The 25,323-nt window shown below is 44.3% G+C and overlaps 2 protein-coding genes across 2 annotated transcripts in view; one reads left to right on the top strand and one right to left on the bottom strand.

Annotated features, from left to right (window-relative positions):
- Positions 1-967: 967 nt before the first annotated feature.
- Positions 968-13,884, top strand: cnot10 (CCR4-NOT transcription complex, subunit 10). The gene is made up of 19 exons (XM_080540301.1): positions 968-1,093; positions 2,048-2,139; positions 2,239-2,400; positions 2,555-2,705; positions 2,981-3,117; positions 4,022-4,102; positions 4,205-4,288; positions 4,416-4,533; positions 4,864-5,013; positions 5,139-5,341; positions 5,443-5,564; positions 6,244-6,426; positions 6,828-6,905; positions 10,386-10,499; positions 10,916-11,046; positions 11,166-11,201; positions 11,324-11,451; positions 11,559-11,634; positions 13,279-13,884. Exons 1-19 carry the CDS (start codon positions 1,075-1,077, stop codon positions 13,449-13,451), a joined length of 2,238 nt encoding a protein of 745 aa, XP_080396427.1. The 5' UTR covers positions 968-1,074; the 3' UTR covers positions 13,452-13,884.
- A 5,953-nt stretch (positions 13,885-19,837) lies between these two features.
- Positions 19,838-25,323, bottom strand: part of trim71 (tripartite motif containing 71, E3 ubiquitin protein ligase) — a 13,460-nt gene continuing 7,974 nt past the window's right edge. The window contains exons 2-4 of the mRNA XM_080540345.1: positions 24,552-24,719; positions 22,489-22,623; positions 19,838-21,668 (exon numbers count right to left, since the gene is read on the bottom strand). Of these exons, the coding sequence (XP_080396471.1) occupies positions 20,217-21,668; positions 22,489-22,623; positions 24,552-24,719 (1,755 nt within the window). The 3' untranslated portion in view covers positions 19,838-20,216. The remainder of the gene's footprint in view (positions 21,669-22,488; positions 22,624-24,551; positions 24,720-25,323) is intronic.

The raw sequence follows: 25,323 nt of genomic DNA, 5'->3' as shown, positions 1-25,323 counted from the left end.
GCCCACCTGACTACTACTTGAACGTCCTGTAATGCATCATACCTGAACTATATTATTGCATACTTGCATCTCATGTCATTGGAATCCGCACAGCTTTTTGCACGGCCGGTCCAGCTGTAGTACAACTATCACCTTTCACCTTATTACCTCATCCTTCATGTTTCTATTATCACCCTACTCATTAACTTTATTCTGTTATTGTTGGGTTTGCATTCTCCTGTTATTGCTGCTATTGTTGATTTTGTTGTTTTATATCTTGCTTTATTTTATTATTGATTGTATATTCTGCTGCAATGCCAATGTCGAATGAACCTGATCCCAATAGTTTTACTCTGTGTACCCGTATATTGATGTAATTTTTGATGTAATGTGATTTTGTTGTTGTTGTGTTATACAATAGTTATAGAAAATGAAAATCGAACTATTTTTAAAATGTCGTTCATCTCCTTTTGACCATGAAAACGAAAAACGCCTTGTTGTATTTCATTATTCATTTTTGGCGATTTTAAAATGAAAATCAAATAAACACTCGTTCTTTGTGTTTTTTAATATCCGTTTCTGAAAGGAACATCGAATGACCAAAACGTACACAGACCCAGGTCCTCGGGTCCTCTGGCTGAATATAGTAGTTACATTCCCCCACCACACCGGTAGAGGCCGCTGTCTCCATACTGAGTTATGCATCAACGAGCTGCGCGTCTTTTGACTTCGTTGTCTTCTGGGTCATTTCTATGGCGGAACTCTACGGGTGCGTTCATAAAAACGCTCTGAGAGCGCCGGAGCGCACACTGGGTGCAACGTCACAGAGCGCCCAAGCAATTTGATTGGACAAAGAGGCATTCCATGAGTGCTGATCAGAGTTCCAGAGGGAATTTACGATCGCAACCTAAAAAAAAAGATCTGTTTAGAGCGGTCTGATTTAGGATATCTCGTTCGTGACACACGAGTTGAGTGTTTAGATTTATCCTCTTGTTTTAGCTAAAGCGGTTTACGGATCGCGTAGTCTAAAGTATTCATCTTCGTAAACCTTCTGGCGAGGGTCGACCCTTGAAATAAACCACTACTATCCCCGAAATGGCAGAAAACAACACAGGTGAGACTTCCACAGCTAATGCCGTTAGCTACCTACAGCTAATATTATTTAGGCTACTGCGTTGGTATGACAACATGTTACTTATGTACGTGCTGTGTTAATATCCCCACGCTATTTTCCACATTGTGTTGTCAGCTAACATTATTAAACATGGGCTAAAACAAAATGGACCAGGGAATAGCTGGCTAGTTAGCTGTGTGTGCTACAGCCTAGCTAGGAGCCAGCCAGACAGCTAACGCTAACAGCTAACCATGTCCTTGTCTCTGCCTAGACTGACAGTGTGTTGGGAACTAACGGTGTTAAACAGTGTTAAACTAACGGTGTTTACTAACATGGCAGTGAAACAGCGAAGAGTGAGAATGTGAGCTATGTCGTGATGTGACCCCCGTTAGCTGGTTGCTAATGTGAAACTGGTTCCCAACAATGTTGTCTATAGTTTAGGCGAAACATGATGTGTATCCCTGATGTTTGAAGTTCAAGTGACCACCTCTTATGTTTATCAGATTCACAACTGGGCTTGAATGAAAGCTACGAAGGTCCCCTTTAAAATGATTCCAATCATTATATTATAAAAAAAGTGAAAAATGTCCCTGACCATGAGCTTAAAGCAGCTATCACCAGCGTCTAACATCTGTAGGGGGGTGATCGACTTCATGAGCTGATCAATACCAAAATATCATCTACAGACATGTATCTTTTTAAAAATATATAGTTACGTTTTGCCACCCTGAGTGGTAGCAAATTGTGGTCTGGCCCATGGACTCCTAGTAGCATTACGCTAGCTTAGGTGTGACAGACTTCAACTTCTGCTTGCTGACTCAACTGTCAATAGCAACACGCCCACCACCACCAGCAGGGTTCAAACCCAGCCAGCTGTCACTTGTTATGACCATGTCCATGACTTGGGTGTGATGTGTAACTAAAGTGTATTTTTCTTTTTTTGGGATCAATCAGAACCTAATGAATCCAAGCATGATCACACTTCCTCCCCTGGGATAACGGACCATGAGAAAGAAATGGCTGCAAGTGCATTGGAGGCATTTACGGTAACCCGTCACCATTGATTGTGATTTGACCAGTGTTTAGCAATGGGTGTTTTATGTTGATGATGTGTTGAGTAAAAAAAAAATTATATTCACTCACAGGCTGGAAAATATGACGAATCTCTGAAGCACCTTCAAACCCTGCAAGCCTTGAACAAGGAAGACTACAAGATTGCGATGAACAGAGCAGTGGCCGAGTTCTACAAGAGTGGCCAGTCCACCACAGGCACCCTGAAGCAGACCCTCATTGCAATGAAACATCAGGTGACTGAACGAAGAGACCTATTCAGTTAAAAGCTCTATGGTACCAAGATTCCTGTTGCCAGATGAAAGAAAACATCCACGGCATGTGCAGATGAGTCATCGGGCTAAGTTGTGTTGTCTTCGCACGTTAACAATGTGTTTTTTGCCTTTCAAGGTTCACACTTCAGTGGAGGACATTGATGGTTTGGATGATGTTGAGAATAGTTTGCTGTACTACAATCAAGCCATCATTCATTACCACATGCGGCAGTACACAGAGGCTATATTAATTGGAGAGAGGCTATACCCGTTTTTGGAGCCGTTTGGTATGTGTTGGTGTTTTACATGAGCATTTTGTATTTGTCAAAGTTGAAGCTCCTAACTGAACGTAAACACATACCCTTAGCCTACATATTGCATGATTTCACAACATGAAAATGTCTTGACAGACAATATATTTAAAGAGATACAGTCACGCCACATATCATTTAAACCTCTGTGCTTTGTTTTAGTCAAAGTTACTTAAGTTAAAAAAATATATATAATAGTCTTTGCAGCACAACAGTTTGCCGTGGCTTGATGGTGCTATTTGTCCTAGCAGAGAAGTTTGCTCAGGCGGTCTGCTTCTTGCTGGTGGATCTGTATCTGCTAACGTTCCAGCCAGAAAAGGCCCTCCACCTTCTCGCTATGTTGGAAAAACTGACTGTACAGGGAAACAACAAGAATGGCAAAGGAGAGGTATGCATCCGTGCCCCATTTGCCTTGCGTCTGACTTCATATCTCATTCTAATATGCTGTGTCTCTTTCCGATATTCTTTGATGCTATTATTTGACTTTGTTAGGTAAATGCCAATGGTTCAGGTTAAACCGCAGTTCATATTTGAATGTAGTTTTCATAATTAGTGGCAGCTATAATGTTTATGCGCATAGGTCCTCATACTGAAAGCTATGGAGCGGCCCCCCTGGGGTCACATGGTAGAAAAAAATATTTGATGTGTGAATCGGTTCCCTCGGTTTAGTAAATATGTTCCCTCGGTGTAGTAATTCGTTCCCTCGGTTTAGTAATTCGTTAGGGTCAGGGTTAGAATCCTTGCGATCTTTCTGGCTCGTAGGGCCTAACCCTAACAAACCCGTTCTAAACCGAGGGAACAGATTTTCTAAAACTGAGGGAACAGATTCACACATCAAAAAAAAGTAGTAGAAAGCTGAGCTCTGCTGCATGTGTACTGACATTGAGGTTGTCTGTCCAGGCAGTGTGTAGTGTGAGGTGCAGCTTCTCCATTCACAGAGACCCAGTAGTGGAGGCAGCAGACCTTATTCACAGAGACCCAGTAGTGGAGGCAGCAGACCTTATTCACAGAGACCCAGTAGTGGAGGCAGCAGACCTTATTCAGGATAATCTCAGGGATCTTACTGGACGACAGGTTACTAAGATGCACTTAGAAACAGAATACAACACTTTCCAATGTTGGAGGCCCAGGCATTCTACATAGCCTATGTAAAGAAATGTCAAGGTCATACAATTTGTACACCCTAGTGCAGGCTGCTTAATCGATGACTTGACACTTTTTTGATATATCTAAAGCTTTGAGGACATGAAATTGATTTTGTCAGAATACAACCTTGTCTTTCATTCTTACAGAGTACAAACAACAAAGATAATGCAAACCAGAAGGCTGAGTTCATTGCTATGATAGAGGCAGCGAAATCAAAAATGCACCAGGTAAGTTGAAACTAAATCAACTTACGGTAGATATACTATTGTATTGCTTTTTTTTTTTTTTTTCAAACTTAACCCTTCTGATAATGTTTTGTGTTCCAACAGTATAAAGTACGGGCCTACATTCAGATGAAGTCATCGAAGGCTTGCAAAAGAGAGATCAAATCTGTGATGAACACAGCAGGGAACGTGAGTGTCAACGCTTTTAGTCAAATACTCTTATACGGCCTCCTTCTGTACGTTCAGAAACACCTTGTACACTCGTTCACACACGTCTGTGTCCTTGACAACCTCTGTTTCCTACCCCTCCCGTCAGTCCGCGCCTTCACTCTTCCTCAAGAGCAACTTTGAGTACCTGAGAGGAAACTACCGGAAAGCCGTGAAGCTGTTAAACAGCTCTAACATCGCAGAGCACCCTGGCGCCATAAAGACAGGTAGATGAACTACAACCACACTCCTTCACATTCACATTTTTGGCATTTAGCAGACGCCGAGAAACAGAGAAACAGTACAAGGGGGTCAATAGAAGGGCAATAGAAGTTTTTAAGTTTTATGTTCACATGCAATTGATTTATAACCTATGACACAGGTTAGGCTACTTTTTATCGTATATATTTGTACAGGACAACTTATTTTGTCAACGTTACATTGTCTGTAAGATTAACAGTAATTTTCTATTCAGTCAGTTGCTATTTGTGTGTGAAAGTCACGGTGGCTGCCTTCTTTGATGGTATGCTCACGTTATTGGACTCGGTCTGTTCCAGGTGAATGTGTGCGCTGTATGTTCTGGAACAATCTGGGCTGCATACATTTCGCGATGGGGAAACACAACCTGGGCATCTTCTACTTCAAAAAGGCACTGCAGGAGAACGACCACACGTGTGCCCAGCTTGGGGACGGCAGCAACGGGCAATGTGAGTCAACATCACTGGCTTGAACACTTGTGCGAGTGTGGTTATGAATGGATTTTCCTTTTGAAATTTCTGCTCTGCTTTTCTATGCTTCTAAGCTCTTTTTGTCGTCTGCATTGGGATTTCAGCTAAGAAGTTTTCGGGCATCCCTATGTGTGCCCTGCTTGCCAACAAGCGCTACGAGCTGCTGTACAACTGTGGGATCCAACTTTTGCACATTGGAAGACCCTTGGCAGCATTCGAGTGTCTGATGGAGGCGGTGCAGGTGTACCATTCCAACCCCCGCCTGTGGCTGAGGCTGGCAGAGTGCTGCATAGCTGCTAACAAGGGGGTAAGTGTCTCTTTCCCTCTTACTTTCTCTCCTTCTCAGCAAACAAACATCCAACAATCAGGCTCATACACTTCTATAGCACATTTTCCTGTACTTTTCAGAGCTCAGAACAAGAGAACAAGGGTCTTCCCAGTAAAAAAGGCATAGTCCAGTCCATCGTTGGGCAGGGCTTCCATCGCAAGATTGTCCTTGCGTCCCAATCCACCCAGAACACAATCTACAGGTCAGTGTAACCTGCCGATCCTTCCCTTTCAACGTTCCTTAGAATTACTACAGGTGTGCTACCAGTACTGACCAGTAGATGGCGCAAGACATGTGTTTACGTGATATAGCTGTTTGTTGAAAGTAGAGGGCATTATAGAGGACACGCAGAGACGTCTGGAAGTTTAGTTGATTATGACTGTGTCCAATGACTTAAAAAAGTGTCTTTGTGGTAGTAAAGCCAAATTGTTCAAGTGTGCTAAACACTGCTCATTTACCATGTATTGTATAGTCCCAGTTCTCAGAGGACACTGATATATATGTGTGTGTGTGTGTGTGTGTGTGGGTGTGTGTGTTGTGTGGGTGCGTGTGTGTGCATGCGTATTACGTGGGTGTGTGTGTGTGTGTTGTTTGGGTGCGTGTGTGTGCGTGTGTGTTGTGTCGGTGTGTGTGTGTGCATGCGTATTGCGTGGGTGCGTGTGTGTGCATGCGTATCTGTGTGTTGTGTGCGTGTGTGTGTGTTGTGTGTGCGTGTTTTGCGTGCGTGTGTGTGTTTGGGTGCATCCGTGTGTTGTGTGCGTGTGTATGTGTATGTATGTGTGTGTGTGCGTGCGTGTGTGTGTGTGCGTGCGTGCATGCGTGTGTGTGTGTGTGTGTGTGTGTGTGTGCGTGTGTGTGTGTGTGTGTGTGTGCGTTTGCAGCGAGGGCCAGTCTGCAGCCATCCCGGTGGCCAGTATGGAGTTTGCAGCCATCTGCCTGCGGAACGCCCTGCTCCTCCTCCCCGAGCTGCAGCAGCCCGACGCCTCCAAGGCCGAGAACGGGAACAAGACCTCCGGCCAGGCAGGAGGAGCGGAGAGCGGCGGGGAGAACAGCGACGCCTGCAGGCGAGTCCCAGACCCGCGGGCACGCTCACACACACAGACGCACACACAGAATCACACACAGAAGCACAGACGCAGACACGCGCACGCACGCACGCTCACACACACGCACACACACAGAGACACGCACGCATACACACTCACACACACGCACATACACACGCAGAGACACGCATGCACGCATACACACTAACACACACACACACAGACAGACACACACACACACACACACACACACACACACACACAGACACGCACACACATGCACAGACACTCTCACACACACACACACACACACCGTCGTTTTTACTCACCAGTTTCACACGCATCGAATACTAAATGGATGTAGCTGGTTGTGTTGCCGTGTCACCGTAGTAATGCAGCTGTTTGTGTTGGTCTGACAGCGGGAAGGGACAAGAGGATAAGTTCCTGTCCGCCGCCCCGTCTTCACCTCTGAGGAAACAGGAGGTGGAAAACCTCAGGTAACGCATCAGGAGGGACTGATATCAATGTGTGTGTGTGTGTGTGTGTGTGTGTGTGCGCGCCCCTTATTAGGGTAGGGCTCTCAAAACAGCCTAAATTCTTAGTGGCCTCGATTCCATAAGATGTTGGACACATTCCTTTGAGATTCTGGTCCGTGGTGACCATGATTGCATCACGCAATTCCTGCAGATGTTTCAGGGGCACTTTGAAGCTGTGAATATCCCGTTCTACCATTAGCCCAAAGGTGTTCTGTTCTGGATTCAGATCCGGTGACTGGGAGGGCCACTGAAGAACACTGAACTCATTGTCAGTTTGAGACGACTTTTGCTTCACCTTTACTGATTTATGGCTACGCAATCAACCTGTCAGTCAATTGTTGGAATTTGGTGAATTTTTGCTCTAGCCATATTCGGCGCTTCTGGAGTAATTAGAGGTTAAGTGCCTTGCTCCAGGGCACATCCAGCTCCCTCCTGAGGCGGGGATCGAACCAGCGACCTTCCGGTTGCTAGCCGGCCTCTTCAGGCTGCCTTTGTGACATGGTGTATTATCATGCAGGAAGCAGCCATTAGAAGATGGGTACACTGTGGCCATGAAGGGATGCACATGGTCAGCAACAATACTCAAATAGGCTGTGGCATTCAAGTGATGATTGATTGGTATTAACAGACCAAGAAAACATTCCCCACACTATTACACCACCTGAATGAATGATAATAATAATTTAAAAAAAAAAGTATTGCCATGCAATCAACTTGTCAGTCAATTGTTGGAATTTTGTATTTTATGCTCTAGGCCAGGGGTCAGAGCCATAGGCGACTACCCTGGAGCAATTAGGGGATCAGTGCCTTGCTCAAGGACACCTCGACATGTGCCCTGCCGACCTTGCGATCATTATACCCCGGCTCTACCTCCTGAGCCACTGTCCCCCCCTATGAATGAGAATGTGTACAGGTGTTCCTAATTGTGTGTGTGTGTGTGTGTGTGTGTGTGTGTGTGTGTGTGTGTGTGTGTGTGTGTGTGTGTAATGTTATGTATATACAGTGGGTTGCAAAAATGTGGGCACCCCTGGTTTAAATGTCTGTTACAATTAATCTCCAAGTGATTGAAAGCAAACCTAAACACTAAACACATTTTAAAGCAAGGTTTCTTAATTTTTCTGAGTTTTTAAATGATAAAAAAGGAAAAGGGCCCTGTGCAAAAGTTTGGGAACCCTTTTGGATTATTCTTTGTTACCTTTTGAGAAGATTATTTCTAAGGCCCAGACCAAGGTAATTTACTCGTTAGGGCTTCAATGAGTCAGGTGAATATAATTCCAGGGTTGAACTATATATTCTGAAGTAACTCCATGCATTCTAAAGTATCTGACTGCGGTGGCTGTTGTCTCTGGTGTTAAAAATCATGGATTCCTCTAAACAGTTGTTCAAGGATATCAGAATCAAGATAGTTCACTTCCACCATCAAGGAGAAGGCTACAAAAAGCTCTTGCAACATTTCAAACTACCCATTTTCACTGTCAGAAAATCATCAGAAAATGGAAAATAAATGGAACAATTGAAGTCAAGGCAAGATCTGGAAGACCAAGAAAAATGTCAGATAGAATGGCCCGAGATCTGGTGAGAAATGCTCAGAAGAACCCACACATCACTGCAAAAGGGCTGCAAAAAAGAGTAGCAGACTCCGGTCTAGTTGTTCATAGGACAACAATACAGCGTACCTTAAACAATAAAGACCTACATGGCAGAGTTGCCAGAAAGAAGCCTTTCCTACGACCTCAACACAAAATTAAGTGTCTGAAGTATGCAAAAGAAAACCTTGAGAAACCTGAAGCCTATTGGCATGGAGGTGGATCCATTATGCTTTGGGGTTGTGTAGCAGCTGGGGGCAAAGGCAATATTGTGCGGGTGGAAGGAAGAATGGATTCCACCAAATATCAAGACATTCTATAGGCTAATGTTCGAAGGTCAGTCCAGAAATTGAAGTTGAAGAGAGGTTGGGTATTCCAGCAAGACAGTGACCCGAAGCATACCTCAAGATCAACCATAAAGTACCTCCAGGTAAGACGGATGAAGGTTTTGGAATGGCCATCACAGTCCCCAGACTTGAATATTATTGAAAATCTGTGGAGAGATCTCAAATATGCCGTGCATGCAAGAAGGCCGAAGAATATTTCTGAGCTAGAGGTGTTCTGCCAGGAAGAATGGGGAAAAATTCCCAAAACAAGAATTGAAAGACTCTTAGATGGCTACAGGAAGCGTTTGCAAGAAGTTATAGTTGCCCGAGGAGGAGTTACAAAGGACTAGCTGACAGGGTTCCCAACCTTGGGAACCCTGCTTTAAAACAAATTAATAATAATAATAATGTGTACCATTTAGAGGTTAGGTTTGCTTCTTTTCACTTTTTTTTGCACCCCACTTTATGTGTGTGATTGGGTTTACAATAATAGTTTGAAATTAAGTGTTCATCTTTTGTCGTCAACTGACACTGCTGATGCATATAAACAAGTATCTGCAACATAAAAAAAGAAATATGGGTTTGTTTGGATTATCTCCCCATGTCTGGAACAAAACCGTCCCTAGAGCGTTCAGAAACGCGCTGCCATCTTTAATGCTCTGAACACTCGGGTCCCTGAGGCCCCTGTCAGGATTAGAATCTGTGTTCAGACCGTCTCAGTACCAGTGATCTGTTTCCCATAGCCCTGCAGACGCTCAAAGCTCACACACCCAGCCAGGCCCTCTTCTTACCTCCACCACTCTATCTCTCCCTGTCTGCTCCATTCACTGCTCTCCTTTTCACCCCCTGCCTCATACATCACCTCCCCCTCTTCTCTCTCTCTCTTTGGCTCCCTCTCTTCCTCCTTTTGCTCTACCACCCTGGCCCTCCTGTTTTTCCTCTTCCTGGGTTGATTGAAAAAAGGTTTACCCCCCCCCTCCTGGCCCATTTCATTTGGGAGGGTGTGTGTGTGTGTCTGTGACTGTGGCCTGTGCCCTGAGAGAGGGTGCTGAATGAAGGCCTGAACCCATGGGGACACCCTGCGCTGTGACAAGTTTACGAGCAGGCAACGGCACTTACTCAGGTTTCTTTCCCGGAATCCCTGAGTCTATTGTGCCTCAGCCAACCAGTACAGAGAGCCAGGCCCACCTCAGCCAACCAGTACAGAGGCCTGGGAGGGGCCAGGCCCACCTCAGCCAACCAGTACAGAGAGCCAGGCCCACCTCAGCCAACCAGTACAGGGGCCTGGGACGAGCCAGGCTCACCTCAGGCTCTGCCATGTTTATTTGTTTTTTTTAATACCGGTCTCTAAATTATTGAAGAAGCAAGATTCTTTCAGTTTGACTTGAATGAGTCCCTTAGGCCCCACCTAACTCCTTCAATAACGGGTATAAACAGCCACCGCGCCGCGCGCTAAAGGAATGTGTTAGCCATGTCAGTGTTTTTCCGGTAGCCGTCTGGTGTTCTGAGTGTGGTCTCCTCCTCTGCAGGTGTTCCATCCTAGCCTGCAGTGCCTATGTGGCGCTGGCGTTAGGAGACAACCTCATGGCCCTCAACCACGCGGTCAAGCTCCTCCACCAGACCAAGCTGTCAGGATCCCTCAAGTAAGGACTCTCTCTCTCTCTCCCCTCTCACTGTCCACCCTTACTACCTGCTCTCTTTTGCCCTTAGTCCGTCCATACGGACCACTTGATATGTCCAGACTTGTCTTACGAACATTTCAGCCCTTTTTTATTTATTCTTTTGAACAACACTGTGATTAATGGGATTTTTGGCCCAACGCCGACCCTCCATGACTACTCAAGACCATTTGATGACTCAGAAGATTTGCTTTGAGTTTCTCACCACAATTTCCTCTCAGTCCCCCCCCCCCCCCATGAATTCACTGCTGTCTGCGTTGACGAGTGGCCCGGAGGAAGAGTGTGTTTAGAGTGGGAGAGACGTATGGAGTGAGTCAGCGTCTGACTGTAATGAGTCAGTGTCTGACTGTAGCCTCTCTGCTGCTCCTGGGTCTCTCCAGGTTCCTGGGTCACCTGTACGCTGCAGAGGCTCTCATATCCCTGGACCGCATCTCGGACGCCATTTCTCACCTCAACCCGGAGAACGTGACGGATGTCTCCCTGGGAGTGTCGCCCAGCGAGCAGGACCAAGGTGAGGAGCCCCCCCCAGAGGACCAGGAACCCCCACCCTGGATAACCTGATTAGCCATGTGACACTTTGCTGTTACCTATTGTATTTCGAGGCTTATTCTGCTTGTTTGTGTTTAACAGGGTCAGACAAAGGTGATCTGGAGCCAGTGGAGTCCTGTGAGTGTATACGCACGCACAAAACCTCCCAGTAACTCTGTAACTCACTCAGTCATTCAGCCCATTCCAGAGTGTGTGTAGACCAACAGTGACGGGTTGTGTGTGTGTGTGTTCCCCTGCAGCAGGGAAGCAGACCCCCCTCTGTTACCCCAGCACGGTGGGCTCCGCCCGCGCCATGATGCTCTTCAACCTGGGCAGCGCCTACTGTCTGAGGAGCGAGTACGAGAAGGCCCGCAAGTGCCTGCATCAGGTACTGTGTACACACACACACACACACAGCTTTTCAGCTATTCATAATTACCATTTGAATACAGAAAAAAAAAATCAAGGCCCTTTTTTTTGTGTCCTCTTTCCCAGGCGGCCTCCATGGTGAACACAAAGGAGATTCCCCCTGAAGCCATACTTCTGGGAGTCTACCTTGAGCTGCAGAACGGTGAGTTTATCTCACTTTACCGTGTTTCGTAATCAAGAATCCTAACCTTGCTTTTCAGTATTGTAGCTTACGAGGAGGTTGAGGTGGCTGTTTGCGTGTGTTCTGGCTCGTTTCACGTATTCCCCAACCGTTTGAGATGTGTAATTGTCCAGTACAGGAAGACTGCAGACTGAAGGCCACAGGGAAGCACAAATGCAATGTTGTCCTCAGGCATTGGTTCAGTGGGTGGGTTCAGTGTACAAAGGTCAGACTAGGGATGTTATTATTATTATTAAAACAATTTCAATTGATAAGATGTTATTGATACCAATTCCATTATCGATTCTGCTTATCGGGCCGATTCCTGATAACATTTCTGTGTGGGGGAAAAAAAGTAAGCCTACACCAGTTTTCAGCGTCAACGCAGCTGTTTTATTATCTGGAGTCTCTGAACACAGTGTATAATATCTGAACATAACATTTGAACATAAACAAAAAAATCAAAATGTTAAAATAAAAGAATGGAAAATAAATCAGGGGTGCGTTTACGTTTAAAGTCTTTACAAGCTAACTCTAAACATGGCGGACACCAATGATGACATTACCATCCTTTTGTGATGTTGATTGTCGATACTCATTCCATTATTTTCATCATTTAAAATTAATTCGAATGAACGTTAATTCATCCCATGTATAAACATGATTATTACTTGTTTTGTTACACGTACTGTAGATGCGTGTTGAATAATACTCTGTAGAGTACCAATCAAGCTGCAACCGTAACATCACAATGACTTCTTTAGATTGGAATGTTCAGACACTCGGACAAAACTGTCTTTTCAATCAGATTGTACATACTTTCTGCAACGTAATATTTCCGTAATTCATGAAAAATATTATTAAATATTGTGATCCCACCACGTTACAGTGATATATTACCTCACGATTTTGAAGTCGCGAAAACGTCTTGTCGCAACGTGACGGTTATTGTTGTTCAGAGAACACAGCTACACTTTGACCAGTGAAAACCTGCCAATGTTTGGAAACAGAACGCAATGCTTAATTTACATATAATAATAACAACAGGAACAAAACTTGTTCTTGAACATTATGCAAGAATGATTTACGCTATGGGCAGACATTATCAAATGTACTGCAATTACTTTGCTGCGGTAGCTATAGCATTCAACACACAACTTTGACTAGCTTTGTAATCATTGTTTCATAAGCCGATAGCTAGCTATAATGGTCAGCTTGTGCAAAGGAATTAAAATATAGTGCTCCCGGAGCACAGTGCTGTGAATTCTTTAATGCTCCAGCGCTCTCAGAGCATATACACGTAGCAATGTTGTATTTTTCTTTGTGACATAACCCACGCTTTGGGCCGTTCCTAGACTCTGTCATGATTCCTTGTTGCAAGTTTCAGAGTTTGAGGTCATCATGACACATACGTTTTTGCAACGCGCAGCTGTGATGTTCAAAACATGCCAGAATCAATAAGAGTATCGATAACCTCGGAGGTATACGATTCCAACGCATCGGAAAATGTGTTAGCGGTTCTCAAATGGAACTGGTTCTCGATTCCCATCCCTAGTTAGGACCTTATGGCCTTACTAAAAGCTGCTTATGAAATCTCTCTCTCTCTCTCTCTCTCTCTCTCTCCAGGGAACACGCAGCTGGCCCTGCAGATTATCAAACGTAACCAGCTCCTCCCCACATCGCCGGCCCCCTCTCCTGACACGCGAAAGAAGCCTGTCCAGCAGCCGTCGTTCCAGCCTGTCCAACCCATCCAGCCCATCCAGATGCCCTCATCCTTCACACAAGTCCAGCGCAAATGAGCCCCCTAGACCCCTGCCCCATGCATGTCACCCACACCAACACACACCCACCCAACCACCCACCCACATACACGCACCTGTGGACCCCTTTTATCAGAACATTCATTATTTATAAAGCTGCTTCTCCCTCAGCGTCTACAGCTAGAGTCCGTCAGGTCTTCGTGGTCTGAAACAGAGAGGTCTCCTGTGGGGTGGATGAAGGTTGCGTTCAGTGTGACCACCTCATTTAGTGTGGATGAATCTGAGGAGAAGGGGAGGGGGCAGACAGACAGGCAGGCAGACAGACAGGCAGGCAGGCAGACAGGCAATCACCAGCAGTGTCTTTGGAGCAGATCTGGCAACATTTTCTCTATTCTCTGAGAGTTTTTACTTTCCGTTTGTGACCACAACATCTGTTATGAATATAAACTGACTGACTGACTGACTGACTGACTGACTGCTAGGGGGCATATGAAAATAAATAAATTTATTATTAAATTTATTTACACGTGTTGTGTGAAATTCCTATGCAAATGTTTGCTCAGTTAAAAGGTATAAGAGGGTGGCAGTAGCCTAGAGGTTAGAGAGGCCGGCTAGCAATGGTCACTGGTTCGATCCCCGCCTCAGGAGGGAGCTGCATGTGCCCTCGAGCAAGGTACTTAACCCCTAATTTCTCCAGGGGTTGACCCTGTGCCTAGAGCAAAATATACCACATTCCAACAATTGATTGACAAGTTCATTGCATGGCAAATATTTACATTTATATTTATATATATATACTGTATATATACAGTACAGGCCAAAAGTTTGGACACCTTCTCATTCAATGTGTTTCCTTTATTTTCATGACTATTTACATTGTAGATTCTCACTGAAGGCATCAAAACTATGAATGAACACAGGAATTATGTATTTAACAATAAAGTGTGAAATAACTCTAAATATGTATTATATTTTAGATTCCTCAAAGTAGCCACCCTTTGCTTTTTTGTTGTTAATAAAATATATAATAATAATATTAAATATATATATATATAATAACATTATTAACACATATTATATTAAATATTATTATATATTTTATTAACAAAAAAAAGCAAAGGGTGGCTACTTTGAGGAATCTAAAATATAATACATATTTAGAGTTATTTCACACTTTATTGTTAAATACATAATTCCTGTGTTCATTCATAGTTTTGATGCCTTCAGTGAGAATCTACAATGTACCAAATAGTCATGAAAATAAAGGAAACGCATTGAATGAGAAGGTGTGTCCAAACTTTTGGCCTGTACTGTATATAGGCGGTGGGATTTTAAAAAAAAATATATATATAGGCAGTGGGATTTAAAAATATATCTATATATATATATATCCCACTGTCTTTAGGAATAACTTCTATAAAGTATTATATGGGAGGATGAGTGTTTTGTTATGAGTTTGTCTTCTGGGTATTCAGAGAATGCAGTGTTGAGTCAGATCAGGGGATGTAGCACGTCAGTGGAGGAGTTTGAAAGATGGTCCTTAGAGAGTAGAGGAAGGCTAGGGATCTGTCATGAGAAACGAGCTGCTGTCCCTCAGCTGGCCACTGAGTGGAAGACACCATGCAGCCAGACACCGCCTTCCTCTGAGGGACATCCAACCTCCTAGACAGTTCTAGCTATTCCTGGCTTGGTAAAATTAGCTTACTTATCACAATGATGTATTGATAATTGATATCAACAACATGGTATAGTGTAGTAGTCGAATGCAGCAATGATTGTGTGCTATGTGGGGGGTTTGCCTACTTCCAGTCTGATGTCAAATGTTATGGTAGACATGAAGCACAGCATGATTTATTTTTCAAGGGATGTTCTTTACTGTTCTGTAAGCTATAACAGATGGTTATATCTTATAAGTTATTTTTTCTGAGTGGGGCAGTCCCACTCATATTTTTTATTTTATTGGACAGATGTGAAGACTGACAGGAAAGTAAGGAGAAGAAGGGAGAGAGGGCATGTCAGCAGGGCATGAGCTGGATTCGAACCCAAATGTGTCACTGATTCATCAAAGGGTGCGATTTGATTCCTGCTGGGACCATATATACTGAAAAATTTAGGTATGCCCTCACTGCAATGTAAGCTGCTTTGGATAAAAACGTCAGATAAATAGCATATATTATTATTTTTACTTAATTTTGAGGACCATGGCTTGTCACGTCTTGACACATCATTAGAATGTACTTCACTAATTGTTCATTCTGGGTGGCATTCAGCTGGTATGCACACACACTGGTTATCTAGATGTCTGCTTTACCTGAGGATTTGGTGCCCAGATGAACACATTTAATATGAGTCAGCCTACAAGGCATTTATACACTTGAAATGTCAAATTCTTATATATTTGGCATGGAGGTATGTGAACTAGTTGAGAAAAATCAGTTTTTCTAACATCCCTGGAATATTTCTCAAGCACTGACTATTCATTTGTATAGTCATGCATGTGCACAACGACAAACTAGGAGAACTGATGTTGGATACAGCAAACATTTATTGAGGTGTAAACAAGGAACATCAAATCAAAAACTGCATAGGAATTGTTTTAAGTCCATAAAGACGTGAGAACAAGACGGCAGGTTATAACAGCAGCCTCCGGGGTGTCAGTTAGAATGCATAAATCAACACTTCCAATCAATCAGTCAAGGGGGGGACTGAAGAGTAGGGGAGACTGTGGAGGGAGGACAGTTGGAAGAACTCTTAGAGTCCCCCAATCACACTAGTATCCCTTTCAAACACATTCACAAATAAACCCCACACCATCAAGGGGCAAAATGACCCCTAGAAAGCTTTCATATAGACAGTGAAAGAGACAACGTGGATTTTTCAGTTCACAAACACAATTCAAGAGCCAGAGGCCTTTTTTTTTTTTTTTTATCATTTTCGGTGTCAGAGCTGCCTGGTAAAAGGAAGAATGGACAGATGGGTATAACTGAATTTGTCTATTTAAACTATAACCTGTCCCATGTGCTCCTGGAGGTTTGGTAAACTGAAAGTTAACACCCCAATAATAACAAAACATTAAAAAGGTTACCACAAATCGTTTAGATTGAGTGCACTCTCTTTCGACCCTTAATTTGTGCAAAAAAAAATCAATACAAAATAAAATGTGAAGTTGGGTCCCATTACAAAATCAATAACAGATACGTTTTTGGAAGGATCAAGATAATAATCAAATACTAAAAAGGTAAACATCCTGCTTCTTTTTCAAACATTGTTTTGAATGAGCATAATGTCTCAAAAAGACCATCTAGCTACTCATGAATTGATGCAACATTATCTTTCCATCTCTATAAATGGTGAAGTAAAAATGCTTCAATCAATTGTGGTAGACGGTGCAACGAACAGACAGAAAAAGTATGTCTTGTAGTTGCCGTCTAGACAGAGACTAAGCAGGCAGAAAGGGACTAACAAAGATCCAGACAGCAACGTCATCAACTACAGTTTACTTTGGTAGTTTTTTTGATCCTCTCTTCCTGAGAAGAAGGTAACTCTATCATTACTATAGTATTAAAGACAACTGATCTCTTTTTGACATGCTGTTTGTTTCCCATAATGAGCTAGGCTACCTTGATTGGGCCCGCTAAAGCTATTCATAAAAGAACTACAATCTTACAGTCAAAGCCATCCACCACAACCTAACATAGAAGTAGTTATGGCGTATACATTACTATATCACTTGTTTTGGAAAGTATTAGTGACAAATGTTCTTTTTCCAGAATTACATTTTGAAACATGCATTAAAATAAAAAAAATAAAAAAGTATACACTTGTCTTTTGATAGGGTCAAGACCTTGGGAGCTTTAGGAGACAATTCTGCAAACAAATTTCCCCCAAAAAACAAAAACACTAGAGAATCTACTTAATACTGGGCATAGCGTTGTGAGAGGTAGCTTTGTCTGGTTTTCTCTTAGAGCTCTGAAAGGGATCTACTGTACATTTAAAGCTATCCCTTTTCATTCTCGGTCACCATCAACACATCTTACTGCAATTCAACTGAGGTAAAACAGTATGTTCAACGGTGCCAGCAAAGTATAATGAGGTAATGAAGTTGTTCAATAATACTGAGGCAAACAGGTTTTTCACATCTATATCAAGTCTACTGTATATAATGAGGGACATGTTCCAGTAGTGCTCATAGCAATGATATCATGAAATCCTGAAGAAAAACAATCCTTTGACCCAGTTTTTTCCCCCACACATGCCTTCCTACTGATCGTCATTTGGCCAAACATACCGTGCTAATTACTCTCCTGATATAATAAAAGGCACAAAGTGACAGTACAGCATGAGGATTGTGAAAATGTGAATACATCTAAAAAGACAATTGGCAAAGTTTGATACAGGAGCAACAATTGCCAAGGTTCGGCTAAGTCAGAAGGATTTGAATGCGAGGTGATCTCTAGACCGCTGTCACACTGGGATAATTAAGGTAAGAACTATGAGGTGTGTGTGTGAGTGTGTGAGCCTCCCAGCCCTTCTTAAGATTAGAACAGCTGCATTCTGGACGCTGGGAGCAATGGTGCCACACCGACTCACCATAGAACATGCCTCATAAACCTGCACTTCAGCAATGAGACTCAACAGACAGGAAATACTCGCCTATTAGGAAACAAAACAATAGGTAGATAAACAAACTGAGGAGCAGAAAGACACAATCTTGGGATGAACGATATTCTATGTTTTAAACAGCTAGCTCACCACAGAAGGCAGTGGGTAACACAATATCAATCTAAATGTGTGTGGGTTTTAATGGGCCTGGACACTGTTAGTCATTAAACATGGTTAACAGCCACTGAAGACCGTGACCCTCACATGGTTTATGTTTTTTTGTTGTTGTATACAATAGAAGAATATCCAGTTTACTGTTGTGCTGACTAAAACGTGTTTGAGAATGTTAAATGAAAGACAACAGACTACAATTGCTGTCACCGTTCAGCGCAGGGTGAATGCAAGGGAGGCGGTTGGGGGTTGGGGTTGGGGGGAGGGTCATTCATTCCTTTCCCGGAATACTTCAGTCAGCAAGACCTTATTACCACTCAAACTTTGGGTTTTGCCTCCAGCATTTGGCACAGAGGCAGCTAATGGAATTCTAATTATGTAGAGCCTTTTTTTTTGTTTTTGGTGTCACATAAAGCAGGCTAGCCCGACAGCACTGATACCTTTCGCAGACCTACCCACTCTGTCCTCTCTATCAAACTATCAGTAAACTGACAAGTATGAAGGCTTAGTATGGAAAATGCCAACATCTGTGCTGTGAATTTAGTTTGCTTGTCAGTTTAACATAACTTTTGGAAATGTGTCTCCGCCATGAACAAAGAGAAAAAAATCTCTATTGAATGACACATTCCATTTTGACTAAAAAGGAAAGCGGTGGTCTCTGAGATATGGGAGCAGACAGCCACATGAGCAACTTTAGACTTAGTAATAACGTCCACTTAGAATCGAACATGGCAACATAATTAGGTTGTTGCTAATCTAAAACAGCGATTTGTGCAGAAACTTTGTTCTTCTTACAAACCAATATGAGACCTCTTTCCTAAGAAGGTTAGTCTACACATATTTCCTTGACTTCAAAACAATATCAATAAATAGAAATAGACTCAGCAGTCCAACATGGTTTGGATTAAATCCAAGTTCCCAGCACCAGTGAGCCTTCTACAATATGCCAAAACTAATCGTTGCTGTTTCATGGACTTTGCATTGGATGAATGAACATAATGTCAGCTTCAATTATGTCTTAGCAATAATAATTCCCAGCAGTTCTTCAATTAATTCAAAATGTTTTTTGCAAATCACCAGAAAATAACAAAATAAAGATTAACCCAATTCAAAGTGGTGAATTCCTTGTTCTGATCTTTTTTTTGACGATTCAACTTAGGTTCACCTTAGGATGATAGGTTGGAGCTGAAATCACCTAACTCATGAACTGACATGTGCCTTTGATATCACCTTCTTTTCTTCCCTGCAGCACGCTCCCAGCATGCATCAAGTGAAGAGAATCCACTTTCTCTACCGACCTCTGGGCACTGCAATTGATGGGTACGACTGTACGATCATGAGGTAAAAGGGCTTGCAGAGGTATAGAGGCATTTTAAAAACAGATGGAAAATAACAGTAGATTGGTTCATCATAATGTCTCCACATGTATCTGCCTGAACATGTAGCATTAGTATATAATTAGACTTTGTTCTCAGCAACATTCAGGGTATCAATTGTGTTTGTGCACAGTAACACTTTGTGCACGCTGTACCAATATAAACCCGACATCGCTTTATTTAACTATGTTTTTCTCTTTCTCTTAAATCCAAAAGCATTGAGGTAGACGTCTTTATCAAAACTTCACTGTCCTAGTTTCTGCACACAAAAATTAGTACATTCATACAAAGATAAATGAGGTAGGTATGATGCAGAGAGCAAATATTTCACAAATGCAAAAAATCCCTGAGAAAATCAGAAAATCTGATTTCAAGACACACATTAGGAGCAAAAACAACATTGATGCCAGCAATCTCAGTATTAATTTCACTAGGGGTGCATAACCCCTTTAAAACCGAACTAGTTGGCATTGTTTCATATACTGCATTTAATTACGTTGATAAATGGATATAGAGGTCAAATCTCAATTGTTGAATTGAAAACTGGCTCCATTTGTGTGTTTCAAAAAGACGTGTTCTCCACATCTAAAGTGTGTTTCAAAATCACATTTTCTTCCATTTTGATGCATATTATTTTCTCTCCAGCATAAATGGCCTAGAACATAAGGATCCGGTTGTTTCCGAAGTCCACAGCAACAATCATTCCGTCAGGAGTAATAGCTATACCCGATGGGCGGTCCATCTGCCCAAAGCTGCTACCCTGAGTCCCAAACACGCATAAAAAGTTGCCGTTGGGTTCAAACACTTGGATTCGGTGGTTTCGAGAGTCGGCCACGATGATGCGATCCTCCTGGTCCACCGCCACACCTTGTGGGCGCAGGAACTGCCCGTTGCCCATGCCCTCCGACCCCAGGAAGCGTGCGGACTGGCAGTCCGGCCGGATGATCAGCAGCCGGTGATTGTTGAAGTCCGTCACCACTAGGTGGCCCTCCTGGGTGAACGCCACGCCCCTGGGGGAGTCAAAGTGCTTCCAGAGCGGTCCCTCAAACCCATACTTGTTGAGGAATGCACCGTCCGGCCCAAAGAGCTGGATGCGATGGTTACGAGTGTCGGACACGAGGATCTTGCCCTCGGAGCTGACAGCTACATCCCAAGGGTAGTTGAACTGCCCATTCTTGGTTCCTTTCTCACCAAACTTGAAGAGGAACTGGCCTTCGAAGGTGAAGATCTGGACACGGTGATTGTCCTTATCTGCCACGATAATTCTCCTCTGGCTGTCACAGGCCACACCGGCTGGACGGTCAAACTGGCCTGGCCGGGAGCCCAGCGTACCAAACTTGTGGTGGAAGGTGCCACACGGCTTGAAGATCTGCACTCTGTTGTTGCTCCTGTCAGCCACGACCACATAACCCTCTTTGTCCACACACACTCCCCAGGGACGACACAGCTGCCCGTCTTGATCGCCCTCGCTCCCAAACGAGGCTACCGGCAGACTGATACCTCCATAGCTACGTCCAGACTTGACTAAGACTTTGAAGGGGCTGCCTTCAATGTGCTGGTTGCAGATGAGCACGGACACCAAGTGTTCCCCTTCACTCTTGGGCACGTAGCTGGCAGTGTAGGTGCCGTTCTGGTGGTCGGACACCTCTGCGTTCAGCAGCTTTCCGTCCGGGGCCATCACCACGGCACACACGCCGTCTCCTCCAGACAGCCTGGGCTCTCCGTCGTGGTTGTAGCCGACCACGGTGAAGGAGGCCGTCTTGCCCTGCAGGGCCTGCCTGAGGCCCTCCCCCTGGGCTTTGGTGAGGGGGGCGAAGGCCCCGCTGCTGATCAGACCCATAGACTGGATGGCGAGGAGCAGAGCCTGGTCTGGGGAGGTGAACATGATGCGGTCGTCGTCTTGGGGCAGCAGCAGGCCTCTCAGAGCCTTGAGCTCCTGGACCTGGTTGAGCATGCGCTCGCGGGCCAGCAGCAGGTCCATGGTGCTGCCCTCCTCCAGGACCTGGGTCACCGTGGCGATGGTGCTGTCCAGCTTGGTCAGGTTCTGATGCAGCTTCTCCACCTGCAGGTACAGAGTCTTGGCCTTCACCTGACGGATCTTCTCCACCTGGGAGGAAAGGAGACATGGGGGGTGTGGGGGACTTCAATTAAGACGTAATGTGGATTAAGAAAAGGAGGCCTCATTATCATTTGAATACTACTAATACTAATAATACTCCTCTGAATGAATCCATTCCAATTAAGATGCTGGGCTTTGCTTTTCTCTTGGAGTTTTTTTTTCTCATAGTTGTCATTTATGGTTACCAATGTATAATTGGAACGAATGTCTACATACTGTCTGGGAACATTTTCCAGGGATAAAAAGGAACTGTGAGAAAGACCTTCTTTCAAAGAATGTTAGAATATTTCCCAGTCCCCCCCCCCCCCTGTAACATAAGATGTTGGGATGTCTGTCTTCTACCAGGTCTGTATTGGGACTGACTCCCAGAGCTTCTGTGTCACGACCAAGGATATATAAATACAGTATGTCCCTTAGTTTGGCTCAGGGTAAAACAGAATATGCATAATATACAATATATAAATAAGAAACAGCAGCTTCACTTGACATATACAAAATGCTGGTAACAGTTGATCACACAACGACGTGACCTAATATATCACATTGTACTTATATATATATATATCTGTCCACACTTTTATGGCTTTTGCACTATGCACTATTGCACAGGTATATCTGGTCAGATGCCAAACTGCGTTTCGTTGTCTTTGTACTTGTCAATGACAATTAAATTGAATCTGAATTGGATCTGAATCTGACCTAATGACAACGGTTGTCTACTCAGTTGAAGGAAGCTAGTGCATCTGTGTGGGTAAGATTGTGTAACATAGCTAAGCAGGGAAGTGTGTACTGTAATACTATGACTCACTTTCCAGAGCAGTTCACATTCGCGCTCCTCGAGGCTCTTCTTGTGCCGTAGTGTGATCGCCTTGACCTCCGACTGGACAACCTTGGCCTTTAGCTCCACCTGTTCGGCTATGGCTTGAGCTTTCTCAATGCTCAGCTGAAAGGTTAATGATTAGGAAGAGGTTTTATTGTGGGGACAGAGGGGGTAGATCTTTGAATAAACCTTTGAATAGTGACACATCAACTAGTACCTCACGAACGACTAGACCACATTATCAAAAGCGACAGAATACATTGACACCAGTCTTGTCTCATATTCCCATGGTAACTGTGTTAACGTTCTGACATTGATCTGCTGTGTAACTGACTCGGTTCTACTTGTTATCAGTGGCGGTAGTGTTAAGAGGTCTCAGTGCTTTAAAAACAGAGTCGCTGGATTAGTTACCACATGGATAGAAGCTGTGGGGCACAGCAGCTGTGGTAGATAGGGAAGACAGAACCACACAATATCATATGAGGGGGCGTAGTATAGACACTGGACCTAGACCTAAGGATCAACAAACTATGGGTCCAACTAAAATGCTGTATCAGCAGGAGGATATGTAAGACTATATATCTAAGAATTTTACTCTCACACCTGTGTAAGTGACGTAACAATAACATTTCACTTGACTTGTATTCATGAGAAAGTTAATACGGCGTGAGAGAGCATAATGCTGGAAATTGGATAAAAAAAGGTTAACTTCACACTAGAGGGACTTCTGAGAACCAATCAATCACCCAGCGTTATCCCACCCATCAGGGTCCGAGCTCAGCCAATAGAACGAGGAGCGTCGGGGGTGGTGATGTCAATCAGAGAGAAAGCCCTCACCGCGTCTTCTGCGGGGGGTGGCCGACCCAGAGGTTAGAGGTCAGAGGGGAGGACAGTGAGACATGAAGGCAGAAGCGGGAAAAAAAAAACATGGCGAGTGGGATTCTGGGTGTTTTAATACAACCTTTCCACTACTGGGTGTCCCCTGGTACAGGGTCCTTCCAGGACAAGAACGTTTTACAACCTCCTTGCATGTGCTTATAAATCCATAAAACACTGGATTACCCTGGCGATACCTTACCTCCACACCACAGAATTCTTCGCTAGACCTAGAATGAGTGACTAAGCATTTGATCGATAAGCTCTTTAGACTTTAACCACCAAAGGGAGCCTGAGAACGTGAAGAGAACGTCACAGGACTGAAGGGGGGGGGGGTAAGTGTGGTCTCTATTGTGTATTGAAATAGGGGAGGGGCATACATATTTCATTGGCATGTAAGTGAGTGGGGTAGAGGGGGGCTGTGAGAGGAGGGGGGGGGGGGGTGTTTGAGAGTAGGGAGGAGGGGTGGGGGGTGGGGTGTGTCTTTCTAGAATTCCTATCCATTGTGCCTCCCCCCTTCCAAAGCCATCCATCCCAGCACCCTTCACTTTCTATTCAGCGCTGGGTGAGTAGAACAGGTTCCCCTGGCCTCTGCTCTGAGAGGGTTGGATTTGATGGGGATCAATGGGCACTATAGCCCTCCTTCCCCTCCTCCTCCCCCTCCTCTCCCCCTGCCCCCTCTCACAGGGCCCTTTGAGCCAGGAATGACACAGGCACTAATGATCCATTCTGCTCCTGCCATCAGGCATCTGAATACAAACTGTCAAAGCAGCCTTGTGGTGGTGGTGGTGGACGTGACGCGACACACACACACTCGCACTCTCACTCTCACACTCACACTCACTCGCACTCGCACACTCACACTCGCACACTTACACAGACTCACAGACTCACACACTCACACACTCACAGACTCACACACTCACACACTCACACACTCAGCACCTGTCCAATCTTTTTCAGATCGATAAAGGATGAAAGCGAGGAATACGAACTAGCTGTGTCTCCACCACCATGGACCGCTTTTAAGATTACAACTTTTTTCGAGAGCGCCAGACATTTTTTTTTTCATCATCACTTATTCATTAATTCATTAATTCCATCACGGTCCAGTCAGTGGCATGTGTGTGTGTGTGTGTGTGTGTGTGAGAGAAGGGGACCCCCCCACCACACACCTGTACGGCCTGCCTGCCCTTCTGAGCATCTGCCAGCAGCTGGATGGTGAGGGTGCGGGAGTCCTGCAGGGCATCCTGGAGGTAGCTGAGGCTGTGACCCGCGTGGCGACCCACGCTGCACTCCCCGCAGGCGGGCACGGAGCACGTGTCACAGAAGAAATGCAGAACCTGAGAGACACACACAAGAAGAAGACCACAACATACACACACACACACACAACGACGACAACAACACACACACACACACACACACACACACACCGTTAGAACTACAAGATCACACATTAGGGCTCAGACAACAACAGTCCTCCGCTCTCACACACACCGAGGCTGTTAAGACTACAAACGACTAGCTGTGCTGTATGAGTTATGTTATCGTCTGCTTTAACGGTCACGTGTACACGTTCACGTACCTGAATGTTGCATACACATTGAATTTTAAAACAAAAAGGTCATTGCCGTGTTTTGGTCTGAAGCCTCACGTAGGCAGAGTTTGGGAGCCAGCAGTGACAAAAGGAGAGGGGAAGTCGGGGGGACGGGGACGGGGACGGTGTGAGGCTAGCTCTGCTCACACAGGATGGAGCCAAGACAAAGCCGACTGACACAGAGCAATCATCCTAGAGAGAAAAGGGCCGATAAATAATGACATTGGCCCGTTGCCCAAGAACATAAATATTTACAAGACAGAGCAGTAAAGACATATGTTTATCTTCAATATGTTCCAAATGTCTTCTTATTTTCATTCTGGCACAGGTCCAAGAACCTTAAATCA

The sequence above is a fragment of the Nansenia antarctica genome (assembly GCF_963989245.1).
Source record: "Nansenia antarctica genome assembly, chromosome: 10".
Classification (NCBI taxonomy): Eukaryota; Metazoa; Chordata; class Actinopteri; order Argentiniformes; family Microstomatidae; genus Nansenia; species Nansenia antarctica.
This window is presented reverse-complemented; position numbering and strand designations above follow the sequence as displayed.

Excerpts from the sequence above, each read along its gene's own strand:
- cnot10 (XM_080540301.1), top strand. Across the intron at positions 2,140-2,238 it reads GTGCATTGGAGGCATTTACG|GCTGGAAAATATGACGAATC; the intron begins GTAACCCGTCAC and ends ATTCACTCACAG. Across the intron at positions 5,014-5,138 it reads GGACGGCAGCAACGGGCAAT|CTAAGAAGTTTTCGGGCATC; the intron begins GTGAGTCAACAT and ends TTGGGATTTCAG.